Source organism: Ranitomeya imitator, chromosome 6 (genome assembly GCF_032444005.1).
Source record: "Ranitomeya imitator isolate aRanImi1 chromosome 6, aRanImi1.pri, whole genome shotgun sequence".
NCBI classification, from domain to species: Eukaryota; Metazoa; Chordata; class Amphibia; order Anura; family Dendrobatidae; genus Ranitomeya; species Ranitomeya imitator.
In genome coordinates this window covers 185,081,453-185,096,157 of record NC_091287.1, presented here as the reverse complement: position 1 = coordinate 185,096,157, position 14,705 = coordinate 185,081,453, and the positions used below count along the sequence as shown (strand labels likewise).

The 14,705-nt window shown below is 46.8% G+C and overlaps 1 protein-coding gene across 1 annotated transcript in view; it reads left to right on the top strand.

Annotated features, from left to right (window-relative positions):
* Positions 1–1,848: 1,848 nt before the first annotated feature.
* LOC138643633 (maternal DNA replication licensing factor mcm6) overlaps positions 1,849–14,705 on the top strand; it is a 332,741-nt gene continuing 319,884 nt past the window's right edge. The window contains exon 1 of the mRNA XM_069732489.1: positions 1,849–1,955. Coding sequence (XP_069588590.1) covers positions 1,849–1,955 — 107 coding nt within the window. The remainder of the gene's footprint in view (positions 1,956–14,705) is intronic.

The window sequence follows — 14,705 nt, the reverse complement described above, 5'->3', positions numbered from 1 at the left end:
TATGAAGCCACAGATTTAGGCTATGTGCACACGTCCGGAATTGCCGCGGAAATTTCAGCAGCAATTCCGGAACTCCCTGCTGCGGTAAATACGCATGCGGAATTGGCATGCGTTTTCCCGCTTAAACACTAGCATTTTGCAAGTGTAACTAGCTTGCAGAATGCTAGCATTTTCCAAGTGATCTGTAGCATTGCTTGGTTGGTCACACTTGCCAAACATAGTGCTTGACAAGTGTGACCAACTTTTTACTATTGATGCTGCCTATGCAGCATCAATAGTAAAAAGATCTAATGATAAAATAATAATAATAAAAAAAATAGTTATTCTCACATTCCGACGGCCCTTGATCTCCTCAGCGGTGCATGTGGCGGCTTCTGTTCCCATGGATGCTTTGCGCGCAGGACCTTTGTGATGTCACGGTCACGTGACCACGACGACGTCCAGGTCTTTCGCGCAAAGCATCCCTGGGAACGGAAGCCGCTGTGTCCACCACTGAGAGGCGGAAGGACTCCGGGGGCCATCGGAAGGTAAGTATATCACTATTTTTTATTTTAATTTTTTTTTAACAGGTATATGGTGCCCAGTCCGTGGAGGAGAGTCTTCTCTCCTCCACCCTGGGTACCATTCGCACATGATCCGCTTACTTCCCGCATGGTGGGCATAGCCCCATGCGGGAAGTAATCGGATCAATGCATTCCTAATGTGTGCGGAATCCGCAAAATTAATAAACATGCTGCGTTCTTTTCCGGAATGCGTTTGTGCTCCGGAAAAAAACAAAAATTGCGGATTGCATTCTAATATTAGGATGCCTAATGTATGCATTTTTTCACAGTTTTATTGTGGTTTTATAGCGAAAAACACGAAAAAACTGCGAAAAATCCGGAACGTGTGCACACAGCCTAAGTGTGGTTTGTAGGCTGTATTTCCATGATGAGATCTTTGCTCAGTTTTAGGCACTGAAGAATTTTTGCATCTATTGTTGAAATTATGTTGCTTGCGGTCTTTCATTGTGTTTTTTTTTCACATGCATTTTTATTGCTTTTTTGACGCTGCATTTTCTGTCTCTTTCTATTGGGCAGCACGGTGGCTCAGTGGTTAGCACTGCAGCCTTGCAGCACTGGGGTCCTGGGTTCTAATCCCACCTTGGACAACATCTGCAAGGAGTTTGTATGTTCTCCCTGTGTTTGTGTGGGTTTCCTCTGGGTACTCTGGTTTCATCCCACATTCCAAAGACATACTGATAGGGAATTTAGATTGTGAGCCTTATCAGGGACAGTGATGATAATGTGTGTAAAGCGCTGCGGAATATGTTAGCGCTATATAAAAATAAAGATTATTATTGTATCATATTTTAAATAAAGCTGCTTTGTTTTTGATACTTCCTGCTATTTGGTTTTGACAACATCTTATTGAAATGCTTTGATACAGATTACATGTATTTCTGACATGGAAATGCACTAAAAATGCATGTTTGTTTTTTTTTCCTGCGGGTTTTCTGCATTTAATGTAAGTCTATGAGGAAAATCTGCACAGAAAACTCAACATACCTGCAAGAGAAATTGACATACTCTGGATTTGAATCATTTGCAGAGGTGAGTGCCTGCCATTTTTTTATACACTGGTAGTTTGCAGGAATATCTGCAGCAAGAGCCACACAATTTTCTGACAATGCAGACTACTTGAGGATTTGTTGCAGCAAATCCTTAATGTGTGAATTTGCTCTTTTTTTAATTTCATACCAACTCAGATTAATATTGGATGAACCATAAGGCGGAGCAAAGACTACAAAGGAGCAAACACAACCGTGAGACATAGGGTGTGCCTGATTACTGCTTTAGTCTTGTGGGTATGGAGTTGGGTGACCCAGCAGTAGGTGCAACTGAAACTGCAGGGCAGCAAGTGAAAGATGAGCTGTCTGATAAGTGTCAAAAACTGTTCCTGGAGTTTTTGGAAGAGTAAGTCCAGCTTTTCTTGTTCTCAATATTATATTTGAGAAATAACTGATTCCTTATTTCTGTAAGCTGGGTTGTTTTGTTGTATTGTGTGGTGTAGGTGATAAAACCTCATTCACACACAGCAAGTAAATTCTGCAAAGAACAAGCTGGGAAAATTGTGTGTGTGTGTCAATATTTAACCAGTTCACAATGTCATTTGTATGGCTTTAAGGCCTCATGCAGATGAGCCACATACATGTTCTACCCATGTCTAAAGGATGGCCAAACAGTTTATTTTCAGTTGTTGTGTTTTTGCTGCGTTTTTTTTTCTGTTGGCAAAACATATTTTTTTTTTTTTTTTTTTTTTTAAGCAGTAAAGAAGCTGCTTAAAAAGAACACAAGTTTTAAAGGTCTTTCATGCTGATACAATTTTTGTTATGGTGTTCCTGAGTTCTTTGCATCAAAAAAGCAGCAAAACCTGATACCTGTGTTTTGCTTTATTTCCACTTTCTCATTGCTTTCTATGGCTGAGAAAAACAAACAAACTGAAAGCTGTGACATGTAGCAGTGCTCCAGTTCAGTCAGGGAAAAAGTGCGTTCGTGAGGTTTCTGAAATCTTTTGCTGGTACTGTAAAGCGCAGCTTTTAATTAAAAAAAACAAAAAAACTTTGGGGGTGTCATGTTCTGATCCAAATTAGGGTATGTGCACATGTTGCGGATTCTCTGTGGATCCGCAGCGTTTTTTGAGGTGCAGAAACGCCGCAGATCTGCAATTGATTTACAGTACAATGTAAATCAATGAGAAAAAAAATGCTGTGCACACTTTGCGGAAAATCTGCTGTGGAAACGCTGCGGATTAAAAGAAGTAGCGTGTTACTACTTTTTTGTGAATCTGCAGCGTTTTTGTACCCATTCCATTATAGAAAAAACTTCAGGGGTAAAAAAAACACAGCAAAAACGCACAAAAAACGTGACAAATCTGCAGGTGCGTTTTCTGCCAGGAGAGGCAGAATCCGCACCAAAAATTCCGAAGCCTAATCCGCAATGTGTGCACATAGCCTTAGGCTGGTTTCACATTTGCATTGGGCAGAGCTGCGGAGGGCTGCATACTTCCTGTTAAGCCCCACCCCCTGCCGCACCTCTTCCATTCAGCTCCGCCTACATCTGCATGCGTCCTGCTTGCCTATCTTTAGCCTTGGGTAAGCAGGCCATGCGGATGTGTCGTTTTGATGCAGAGTTGAACGCAATATGTTGGGGACGCATGAAAACGACTCTTGCAGATGCATCCACGTACATCTGCATGGCCTGCATACCCAATGCTAAAGGCGGGTACACAGGATACATGCAGACGTAGGCAGAGCTGAATGGTAGAGGCGTGGGTGTAGGGCTTAACGAAGGAAGTACGCAGCCCTCCGCAGCTCTGCCCAACGCAAATGTGAAACCAGCCTTACACATCCAAGTCTATGGGTCTGTGAAAATTAGATAGCGCAGAAGTAATGTATCGGTTAAGGGTTGCCCAATTGGTGCCTCCAGAGCCAAATGTGGCTCATAGGCTTTCTGATAGCTTGGTGTATTTGCATCAGGTCTGGAAACCAGTTAAGACGAGAAGGTCTCCAGATGGTGACTTTTTTGCATATCCCCATACAAAAGAGCCGATCTGGATATGCTTATACTGGCCTTTAGGACAGAGATGACAATATAAGCTGGACAATGGTTCTACAATCAGTATCATCCCAATAATTAATGCTGGATGCAATAGTGAAGTGAGAGTGGATAATACAGGAATTCCGAATGTGTTTAAGGTGGGGACTCTTAGATAAAAGTGTACTGCCTTTATGAGATGGTGACAAATGGTCTGTTTTTTAGTGAGATGGCTTTGACTATCATCACGGTGGTCATGGAGAGAACACCCTGTGTTATTGCTTTTATGAGTAACACTTATAAAGCTAATACTACTACAATACAAAGCTATCAAATATATATGTAGATTTAATTGTCCAAAATATTAATCAAAGGAAAGAATATATAGAGTATATTTACCATAACAATTTCTCCCTTTTTATTATTACAGACAATTTATCCGATATTATCAGCTGCTTCCCCATGCTATGGTAGCCCGCAGGGGACAAATCCCATTCACTGACAGATACCTTGTATGTAAATCTCGTCATAATAAATATACCAGTTCTAGCGGTTACATATACTAGTAATATCAACATTTATGTAATCAAAGGGTAAATGAATTTAATCTTTATTCCATATCCCCATTTCCACTATATGATGTCTACCATTCAGGGCGATTCTCTGCAGCTCATTTACATAGGGAATGTTTGGGGACAGCATTAAAGGGTATCTGTCACCCCAAAATTCGAGTATGAGCTGCTGCCACCGGAATCGGGGTATTATCTTCAGCATTCTGGAATGCATGCTGTAGATAAGCCCCCGATATACCCTGAAAGATAAGAAAAACAGGTTAGATTATACTCCTAAGATTATACTCCTCAGGTTAGATTATATTCCTGGTGACTAGTGATGAGCAAATTTATTGGGAAAATGATTGCCAAACATACATTCGGCAAAAAACCGGTAACATTCGGTAAGAAGTGTGATAAAATATTTGTGCTGGCACAAAAGTATTTTCAGCACCAAAGCAATGATAATGGTGGTGTATCATGAGCGTTTGGCATGTGTTTGATGAGGGGAGTGGTCTGCAGAGCTCAGAGGCGCAGCGTTATTGTAAATTATTGGCTAGCCAATCAGGTCGCAGGAAACACCCACAATGTCTTGACACTATGGCTTGTGTTATTGGCTGCTGAAATCACATGTCCAACTCCATAGAAATAGTGGACATCTTGTTTTAATGCCATTTTGACACCATAACAGTGCAGAGGCTGCTCCTGACGCTGGCACTGTTGGCAGCAAGATTTTAGATAGGAGGTTGTAGATCAGTCAGATAGTGTAGCTAGCTAGTGTTCAGTGTGGCTGTAAAATTTCGGCATCTTTTTTTTTTTTTTTTTTTTTTTTTTTTTTGCCATTATTGAGGTCCACAGACAAAGCCAGCAGGGCACATGTGCTACAAGTGTAGCTAAGACTATGTACACACGTTGCGGATTAGCCTTAGGAATTTCTGGTGCGGATTCTGCATGTCTTGCCAGAAAACGTAGCTGCGGATTTGTCGCATTTTTGTGCGGCTTTCCTGTGGATTTTTCACTGATTTTCAGTGTTTTTACCCCTGCGGATTTCTATAATGGAATGGGTACAAAAACACTGCAGATCCACAAAAAAGTAGTGACATGCTACTTCTTTTAATCCGCAGTGTTTCCGCACCATGTGCACAGTTTTTTTTTTTTTTTTTTTTCTCATTTATTTACATTGTACTGTAAATCAATTGCGGATTTGCAGTGTTTCTGCACCGCAAAAAATGCTGCGGATCCGCAGAGAGTCTGCAACATGCACATACCCTAAATGTGAAATGGCCTGCTGTATCCAACCTTGTCATTTTGTGCTGTGGTGACATGAAGCGGTCTTCAGATCTAAGGCACATTAAAAAAAAAAATATATATATATATATTTTTTAAATGTGACTTAGATCTGAAGATATCTATCTATCGATCTATCGTGACCGGAGTACCCAGTTTTCCATTACCTATTGCCGGGAAGCTGAAGTTCGGGGGCTCGGCTCTCCTTCTTCCATATGCTGCTCCCATCTCCATGTTGCCATGTGACTCGGGACCCTCCTTTACCGCCCCTCCCGCACCCCCGAGGGGGGGGGGTAAAGCGTAGCGGTGTTGTGCGGCTGGGGTCCTCTCTAGCTCTCCGGCTTCCTCCTCTCCTTCTGGCGCAGACAGCGTGGTACGCGAGCACCGGAAGTGATGTGATCCCGAACTTCTGGTTTACTTCTGGTGCGTTCCAGAGTGGAACACACGTGCGCCGGCATCACCGCTGATCCTACAGGATTCTGCTGCCACATAGGGCATTCCCGGGGTTCCCCCCCCCCCACCTCCAGACCTGGGAAAGGTGGAGCACGATTAGATGATGCTGAGACCTCGACTATTTAATCCTGGTTGGGGAAGCCACCAGGTAAGACCCTCCTACTGAAATAAAAGGGCGGTACCTCTCCCTCGCTTCGGTTGGGTTTCCTGTCCTGATGGGAACCCTTGTGCTGAATCACGGCGGTGTTTTGATTGAAGATTTCCACTCACCCACTCCTGTCCCAGCACTGGAAGGGCAGGCAGGGCGCCTGTATGCCGGCCTTCAGGATGTTGGAAGCGCCGTTTGCAGATCCTGCGGGCATTTGCGGACGTCGGGCCAGCACAGTCCGGACTCTTGGGGCCATTCTGTCTGCCACACCGCTCTCTCCCCCTCTGGGCAACTTCCGGGCGCACGGCTGACGTTGCACGCAAGGCACGCTGGGAATGGGTGTGCCTGCGTGACGTCAGAGCGGCGTGCCGGATCCAAGATGGCGGCGCCCATGGAACGATCGCCAGAGACAATACAGGCTTCCCGGCGGTATACAGGAGGGGGAGAGGAGCACAGCAGATACCGGAAGAGGTGAGGAGCACTACGGATTACCCTTTATTAAGGGTGCAGTTGCACAGAATGTCGCTCACTTCCATACAGCTTTCCAGAGATGGAGGATCGTATGGAGCAGCAGCAGCAGCAGCCATTACAGCAGCAGCAGCAAGAGCCCTTATCAGGTGATGCACCTGCTCACCAACGTTTTAAGAAAAGTAGCCGCTTGAGTGGAAGGAGCGGCAATCGTCCTAGCCGGACGTCACAGGACTCGTCAGCTTCCAGGAGGGATCTTGTCCGTGCTCCCAGTCAGCCTCAGAATCCGGTACCCTTCTTGGTCAACGGGTGGTGAGTGATCTACATGAATGTCTCCCTGGTGGTAATGGGCGACATTTTCTGTTTACTTGGCAGACGCCGAGGAAGGCTAGCACCAAGTCAAAGCATAAGGAATGTGCCCTCTGTAGAGTTCCGTTGGCAGTCCAGTGGCAGAAGAGTCTTTGTGTAGATTGCATCCAAAAGACTATCCAGGAAGAGACCCCTGACTTTGCCTCTAGTCTTAGGGCAATAATCAGAGCGGAAGTACAAGGCTCTGTAAAAGCAGCCCTTAAGAAAAAGGGTAGTAAAAACCCGGAACCGGTTCTGTTTCCGAGGTTTCTCATTCTGACGAGGAATGTCAGGAGGAACCATTATCTCCCTTCTCCTCCTCTTCTAAAAGACATTACCCCTTTGAAGAGAAAGATTCGGAGACGTGGGATAAGGTTCCAAAAATTGATGGTGCAGTAGATAGATCATCTAAAAAGTTATCCCTTCCCTTAGAAGACTCTGGTGTTAAGGTATCCCTTGGAAAAAAAAAAAGCAGACGGTTTCATGAGACACACCTGGGAAGCAACTGCAGGGGGTTTAAAACCGGCGATTGCGGGGACTTGTGTCGCACACTCCCTTATAGTCTGGCTACAGCAAATAGAGGAGCAATTGAAATCTAAAGCTCCAAGGGAAGAAATATTATCCAATATAACTATGGCTAAAGGAGCAGCAGCCTTTATAGCCGATTCTTCAGCAGACTCCATGAGGCTAGCAGCTAGAGCAGCAACTTTATCCAATGCGGCTAGACGTGCTCTCTGGTTGAAGGGGTGCCCGGGCAACTTACCCTCGAAGAATAGACTTTGTTCCATACCGTGTGACGGCCATTTCCTCTGTGGTCAAAAACTAGACATTTTGGAGAAAGCAGGGGACAGGAAAAAGGGTTTTCCTCGCTTTCCGGTGGACATTAGAAGACCTTATTTATTCGGTCGTCCATGACAGCACTACGGAGAGAGGGGATCCGCCCTTCAGGAACAGGAAACCTACAGATATATAAGGGCGGCACCTCTCCCCACGCATCAGTTGGTTTCCTGTTCCTGGAGGACAGGATTCCCTACAGATTTTCTTCAGTTTCTCCTATCAAGCACCCAGGCCGGCTGTCCGACCCAGGTAGCGAGGGGGTCTCCTACCTCGGGCAGTGCGGGTCCCTGGAAGCGCCACGGTGGGCCCGGGTAGGGCTCCACGTCAGTGAGCGGTGCAGAGGCGAGCGGCGTCCAGAGGAGGCTGTCTCTGCGGTCAGAAGGTGAGTATGTTCCCCCCCCTTCCCCCCGGGCTCCGTTCGCTCTCGTGCCCTGACTCCCTACCTCGGGTCCCATCCGGGCGGCGCAGGCTCCGGCAACGCCCTCCGCACTCCTCTGGGATCGGGGCGGATTCGGGTGCCGGCTTCCGCCGCGATCGCCGCACTGCTGGGGCCACGTGGGCGTCGGTATGGCGGCGTGCGGCTGGAGGATCCGGCGACGCCGTCCCCGGCTTCCAGGAGCGTCGCTCACCGCTCTAGCCGGTTCCGGAAGTGATGCGGCGAGGGGGCGGAGCCGGGACCGGAAGTCGGACGCCGGCCGGCTTCAGCTGAAAGCACCGCGTCCTGCTTGTGATGGGAGCGGAGGGGGGGGAGCGCTCAGGGGCGGGGGAGGATGGAGCAGGGTCAGGTGCAGGGGGGAGAGTAATTACTGACCATATGCACCTGCACATGTTCCGGCGGGGGAAGGCTATATATAGCTAATCAAGATTGCTGCAGAGCTGCTTATGGCCATCTGCAGCTATGGAGGATTGTATCCCTCGGTTGGTGGTTGGACCAAGAGAATCTGTCCACAGGGGTCCCCTGGGAATATAATATAACTCGCGTGGTCACCTCGGACGCTAGCCCTTCTGGGTGGGGGGCTCACATGGGGGATACATTGGTCCAGGGGCTGTGGGATTGTAATCAGATAGAGATGTCTTCCAATCTAAAGGAGTTGACGGCTGTGGAGCAGGCGGTTAAAACACTCCTTGTCTGTCTACAGGGCCACCACGTGCGAGTATTCTCGGACAATCGAGTCACCGTGGCATACATAAATCACCAAGGCGGGACTCGTTCCAGATCCCTGATGTGTGTAGCAGATCGTCTGTTTCATCTAGCAGAGCAACATCTTCTCTCGTTGACGGCTCTACACATAAAGGGGGCAGAAAACACTACAGCGGATTTCTTAAGTCGCAACACATTAAGGCAGGGAGAGTGGTCCCTGAACGGCACCATCTTCGACCTTATCGTGGAAAGGTGGGGACAACCAGAGGTAGACCTGTTTGCCACAAAAGAAAACAGGAAAGTGGCACAATTCTGCTCTCTGAACCCCAGAGAAAATCCCCTGTCAGTAGACGCCCTCCTCATAGACTGGAACTTCAGGCTAGCCTACGCCTTTCCTCCCCTGTCTCTACTTCCTCTGGTGGTGAGGAAAATCAGGAAGGACAAAGCCACAGTAGTATTAATTGCCCCCTTCTGGCCCAGAAGGACGTGGTTTCCATGCCTGAGGGCTATGTCGATGTCCGATCCATGGGTCTTGCCAGACATTCCGGATCTCCTATCCCAGGGTCCAGTCTATCATCCTCGAGCGGTTGGCCTTCATCTGACGGCGTGGATTTTGAGCGGGCGCTACTAAAAGATAGGGGGTTCTCACCGGCCTTCATTAACACACTGCTGAAAAGCAGGAAAGTGATAACCACAAAAATCTATGTCAGAATCTGGAAGAGATTTCTTCAGAACTCGGGGGTAATAGCTGGTCAGTCAATACCAATAGACCAGATCTTGGAGTTCTTACAAAGGGGGTTAGATATGGGGTTATCCCCAAATACTCTTAAGGTGCAGGTATCCGCCTTGGGGGCCCTCTTTGGCTGCAACATCGCTGAGAATCACTGGATCAGCAGATTCATCAGGGCAACAAAACGGTCTAGGCCAATTGTGAAGAATAGAGTCATGCCATGGGACCTGAACCTAGTCCTCTCAGCCATGACAGAGGCCCCATTTGAGCCAATTACTTCAGCCTCTATTAAACATCTATCCCTTAAAGTAGCCTTCCTGGTGGCCATAACATCGGCGCGTAGGATAGGTGACATACAAGCATTATCCAGGGTTCCCCCTTACATGCAGCTTAGGGATGATAGAGTGATACTGTCCCCTGATCCAGCATATCTTCCTAAGGTAGTGTCCAGTTTCCACAGAACACAGGAAATAGTTCTTCCATCTTTCCTCCCCAATCCTACTAACGATAAGGAAAGGAAGTTACACACTTTAGATGTAAGAAGATGTATCCTGCAGTATCTAGCGGTAACTGATCCCTGGAAGTTAGATAATGCCCTATTCGTGTCCTATCAGGGTAGTAGGAAAGGGCATAGAGCATCGAAGTCTACTCTAGCTAGATGGATCAGGGAGGCTATCTCGCTGGCTTATATCTCAAAGGGCAAGCCGGCGCCTGAAGGTCTTAAAGCGCATTCCACTAGAGCTATGGCGGCTTCGTGGGCGGAAAGATTGGAGGTGTCGATCGACCAGATTTGTAAGGCTGCTACTTGGTCTTCTCCAAACACTTTCTATAACCATTATAGATTGAACCTGGGTGCCTCATCTGACCTCTCTTTTGGTGTAAGGGTGCTGCAAGCTGTAGTCCCTCCCTAGTTAGTTACTCTCTGTAATTCTCTCCGTAGTGCTGTCATGGACGACCGAATAAAGTCTTAGTTACTCACCGGTTAACGGTGTTTTTCGGAGTCCATGACAGCACCTGTACATACCCTCCCGTCTTCTTAAGTTCTGGGTGTACACCTCTTCCTTTACTTATATATAATTCACGGGTAGTGAATAGTTAATATTGTATTATTGTTTATTTTGTATGCTATTAACCTTGGTGGTCCTCTTGTGCTCTGTAAACCAACTGATGCGTGGGGAGAGGTGCCGCCCTTATATATCTGTAGGTTTCCTGTTCCTGAAGGGCGGATCCCCTCTCTCCGTAGTGCTGTCATGGACTCCGAAAAACACCGTTAACCGGTGAGTAACTAAGACTTTTCGGAGGGGGAAATTTAGTAGAGGCCGCCCCCGGGAGATAGGAGGAATTGGGACTCCAGAGACAGAAAAGGGTCTGGGTACATGTTTAAAGGTCCCTCGACATCAGCAAAAAAGCCCTCCCAATGATGCCAGGCCAGAAGTGGGGGGGAAGACTTTCATCCTTTTTCCCAGCCTGGGTAAATATCTCCCCCAGTCATTGGACTCTGAAGGTTGTCAAGGACAGCCTAAAAATAGATTTTGTTTATCCACTGCGACAGACTTTTGTGGCACCCCTAGGGGTATTTGCCACAAAAATAGTTACCGACAGTAAATACAAATACTAAAATAGCAAGACTGCACTACCACCTCCGGCCAGAAGGGGGAGCTCCAGAGACTCACCTTGATCCATTCTGGTCTGAGAGAAGAAATGGCAGTTGGGCTAAGGAGCTGATAGTGAGAGGTCATACAGCTGAATTTCTAACAGCCCTATGACGGTTTCCAGGCCCAAATCACCGGCCTGAGGAGAAAAGGGATAGAGAAAGAGGACATTGTGAGAACCGGGTAGCATTAATCACTACCCAGAACAGGCGCAAAGACGGATACCGGATCCGTGGCTGTATTCATTATATATAATACAGCAACCGGAAAAACGTGAGGTGATATCAGCTTCACTAGGGTCGGACGCAGCAACAGACACAGAGTTCAGCGGTACTCCTGGAGGGGGTAAGCCGATAAAAGGACTCGGGTTGCCCGTCGAACCAGGACCCGGAGGGGACAGATTGGGCCGGCAGCCAGTTCACATACAGCAGCAGGGCCACACAGAAATTGCGCACAATAAGAGGCGAAGACCCCGGCAGGGTCAAAGTAACTCAGAGTTCCCATACAGACTCCGGTGACAGGACTGGTTGTAAATCCCTTTATGTTGAAGTAAACTGGTTAAACGTTTCAGTGCCTCAGTCTTTCATTTGGACAATAGCCATCTATCCAGGATCGGGATCGTCACCGCTGGGAGAACCTGCTGCTGATCAAGTAAGTGCCTGTCCCCTCACGATACCCCTTACACTGTGCATTGCCTGAGGCCACAGCACCGGGTCAAGCCACCTGTGACATCCCCCTCAAGAGACAGACCCCATTGGTCCGGTGCTGGGTATCCCGGTCTCTTGGGCGTCACACTTTTTTGTTTTAACATCCCAAAGAAAAACCCCGGAAGAACAGCTAGCCTTGGAAGCAGAGGTATTGGAGCTGGTGTCAAAGCGTGTTCTGGTACAAGTCCCGGGGAAGAGGAGGGAAAAGGTTTTTATTCCACTCTTTTTTTTTTTTTTTTTTTTCTTTTATACGAAAACCGGACGGGTCATTAAGAACTATTGTCAACTTAAAAAAATCTCAATCAGTCGGTAGTGAACTGCTCCTTCAAAATGGAGTCTGTAAATACAGCGATAAAACTCTTGTTCCCAAATTGCTTCATGGCAGCTATAGACTTAAAGGACGCCTACTACCATGTCCCAATCCATCGGGACTACCAAAAATTTCTAAGAGTAGCAGTTTATGTCCTAGGAAGTCTCGGGCACTATCAATATGCTGCCCTCCCATTCGGCCTGTCAATAGCGCCAAGAATATTCACCAAGCTAATGCCAGAGGTCATGTCCTTCCTCCGTTCTCGGAACGTGGTTATAGTTCCGTATCTAGACTAATTCCTTGTAATAGGGAATTCAGCAGCACACTACCTAGCACAAATAAGAGGTTACAGCAATGCATGAGGTGTTGGGGTGGAAAATAAATCTCACCAAATCAAGGTTGACGCCGGAGTTAAGGTACCTTCACACATAACGATATTGTTAACGATATCGTTGCTATTTGTGACGTAGCAACGATATCGTTAATGAAATCGTTATGTGTGACAGCGACCAACGATCAGGCCCCTGCTGGGAGATCGTTGGTCACTGAATAAAGTCCAGAACTTTATTTCGTCGCTGGACTCCTGCTGACATCGCTGGATCGGCGTGTGTGACACCGATCTTAGTTCAGTCCTTTCTGGGCTTAATTCTGGACTCCAGGCATCAGCTTTGTCTCCTACCAGAAAACAAATTGGTCAAAATTCAAAATCTGGTGGAGTCGGCAATTCAACACCCTGTAATGACACTGAGAAAGGCAATGTCCCTGTTGGGTTCTCTGATATCCTGTATACCCGCAGTGAGATGGGCGCAGTTTCATCTAAGACAGTTACAGTGGGAGGTCCTGTCTGCATAAAAGTGGTTAAAAGGGCATTTAGAGGGAAAGCTATGCCTTTCATTGGATGTAACAGATTCCCTAAAATGGTGGGCAGTAAAGGATCATTTGGCATCGGGGGTCCAGTGGGTAACTACGATAGAGCAGGTCATCACAACAGACGCAAGCGGTACAGGATAGGGGGCTCATTTAGGAACTCTCTCAGTTCAGGGATCGTGGTCCCGACTGGAATCACAGCAGGCGTCCAGTTTTAGAGAATTATGGGCTGTAGAGAGAGCTATAAAATATTTCCTTCCTATCCTTCAGGGTCAAAATACCAGAGTCATGTCAGACAATCACACGTGGCGTATATCAACCACCAAGGGGGGGGCGAGATCCCCTTCCCTTATGAAGTCAGCGTCTGTCCTCCTACAACTAGCAGAGCACCACCTACTATCCCTCTCCGCTCTTCACATAAAGGGAGTCGAGAATACGAAAGCGGACTACCTAATTTGCAAGACACTGAGACAAGGAGAGTGGTCGTTGAATCCCCAGGTGTTTCAACAGATAGTACAGGCTTGGGGCATACCTGTAATAGATTTATTTGCCACTCTGAACAACAGGAAAGTGGAGAGTTTCTGTTTGCTAGACCCGAGAGAGAAACCTTTTGCGGTGGATGCTCTTCAAATTCAATGGAAATTCAGTCTTTCTTATGTTTTTCCACCGATAGCAATGATTCCGGCAGTGGTAAGGAAGATCAGAATGGAGCAGGCGAGAGTAATTTTGATTGCTCCATTTTGGCCGAAAAGACCTTGGTTTTCCCTCCTAAGACAGATGTCAATAACTGATCCATGGATTCTGCCAGAAATCCCGGACCTGCTTACCCAGGGTCCAATATGCCACTCTCAGGTGAAGGGCTTCCATCTTGCAGCCTGGAATTTGAGAGGGCATTACTGAGTAGGCAGGGGTTTTCACCAGGGTTAGTCTCCACCTTGTTGAAAAGTAGAAAACCGGTAACATCAAGAATTTATGGTAGAACATGGAAAAAGTTTTTGGATTTTTCAGGGCAAACTTTGGGGGACGAGGCTCCTGTAGGTACTATTTTAGAATTTTTACAAGCGGGTTTACAACTAGGGTTGGCAACTAATACGCTCAAAGTACAAGTGTCAGCATTAGGAGCCTTGTATAATTGTAATCTGGCCTCCAATAGGTGGGTGTCCCGCTTTATAAAATCTTGTAGCAGGTCTAGACCAGTGGAAATTCAGAGGGTTCCCCCGTGGGATTTGAATCTGGTGTTAGAGGCTCTAACTAGAAGTTCATTTGAACCTTTACAAGAATCATCGGTAAAAATACTCTTAAAACAGTACTTCTGGTAGCGTTGACATCAGCCCATAGGGTGAGTGACTTGCAAGCCCTGTCTATCTCCCCTCCTTACACGCAAATATTTGATGACAGAGTAGTACTTAGACCAGATCCGGCGTATCTGCCGAAAGTGGTACTTAAGTTCCATAGGAGTCAAGAAATTGTATTACCCTCTTTTTGTGATAATCCTAAGAACCCAGGGGAAGAGAAATTTCATACACTGGATTAAGAAGAGCTATTTTGCAGTAAATATCTTTGACTAGTCAGTGGAGGAAGGATCAGTCCCTATTTGTAGCTTTCCAGGGTAGCAGGAAGGGATATGGGGT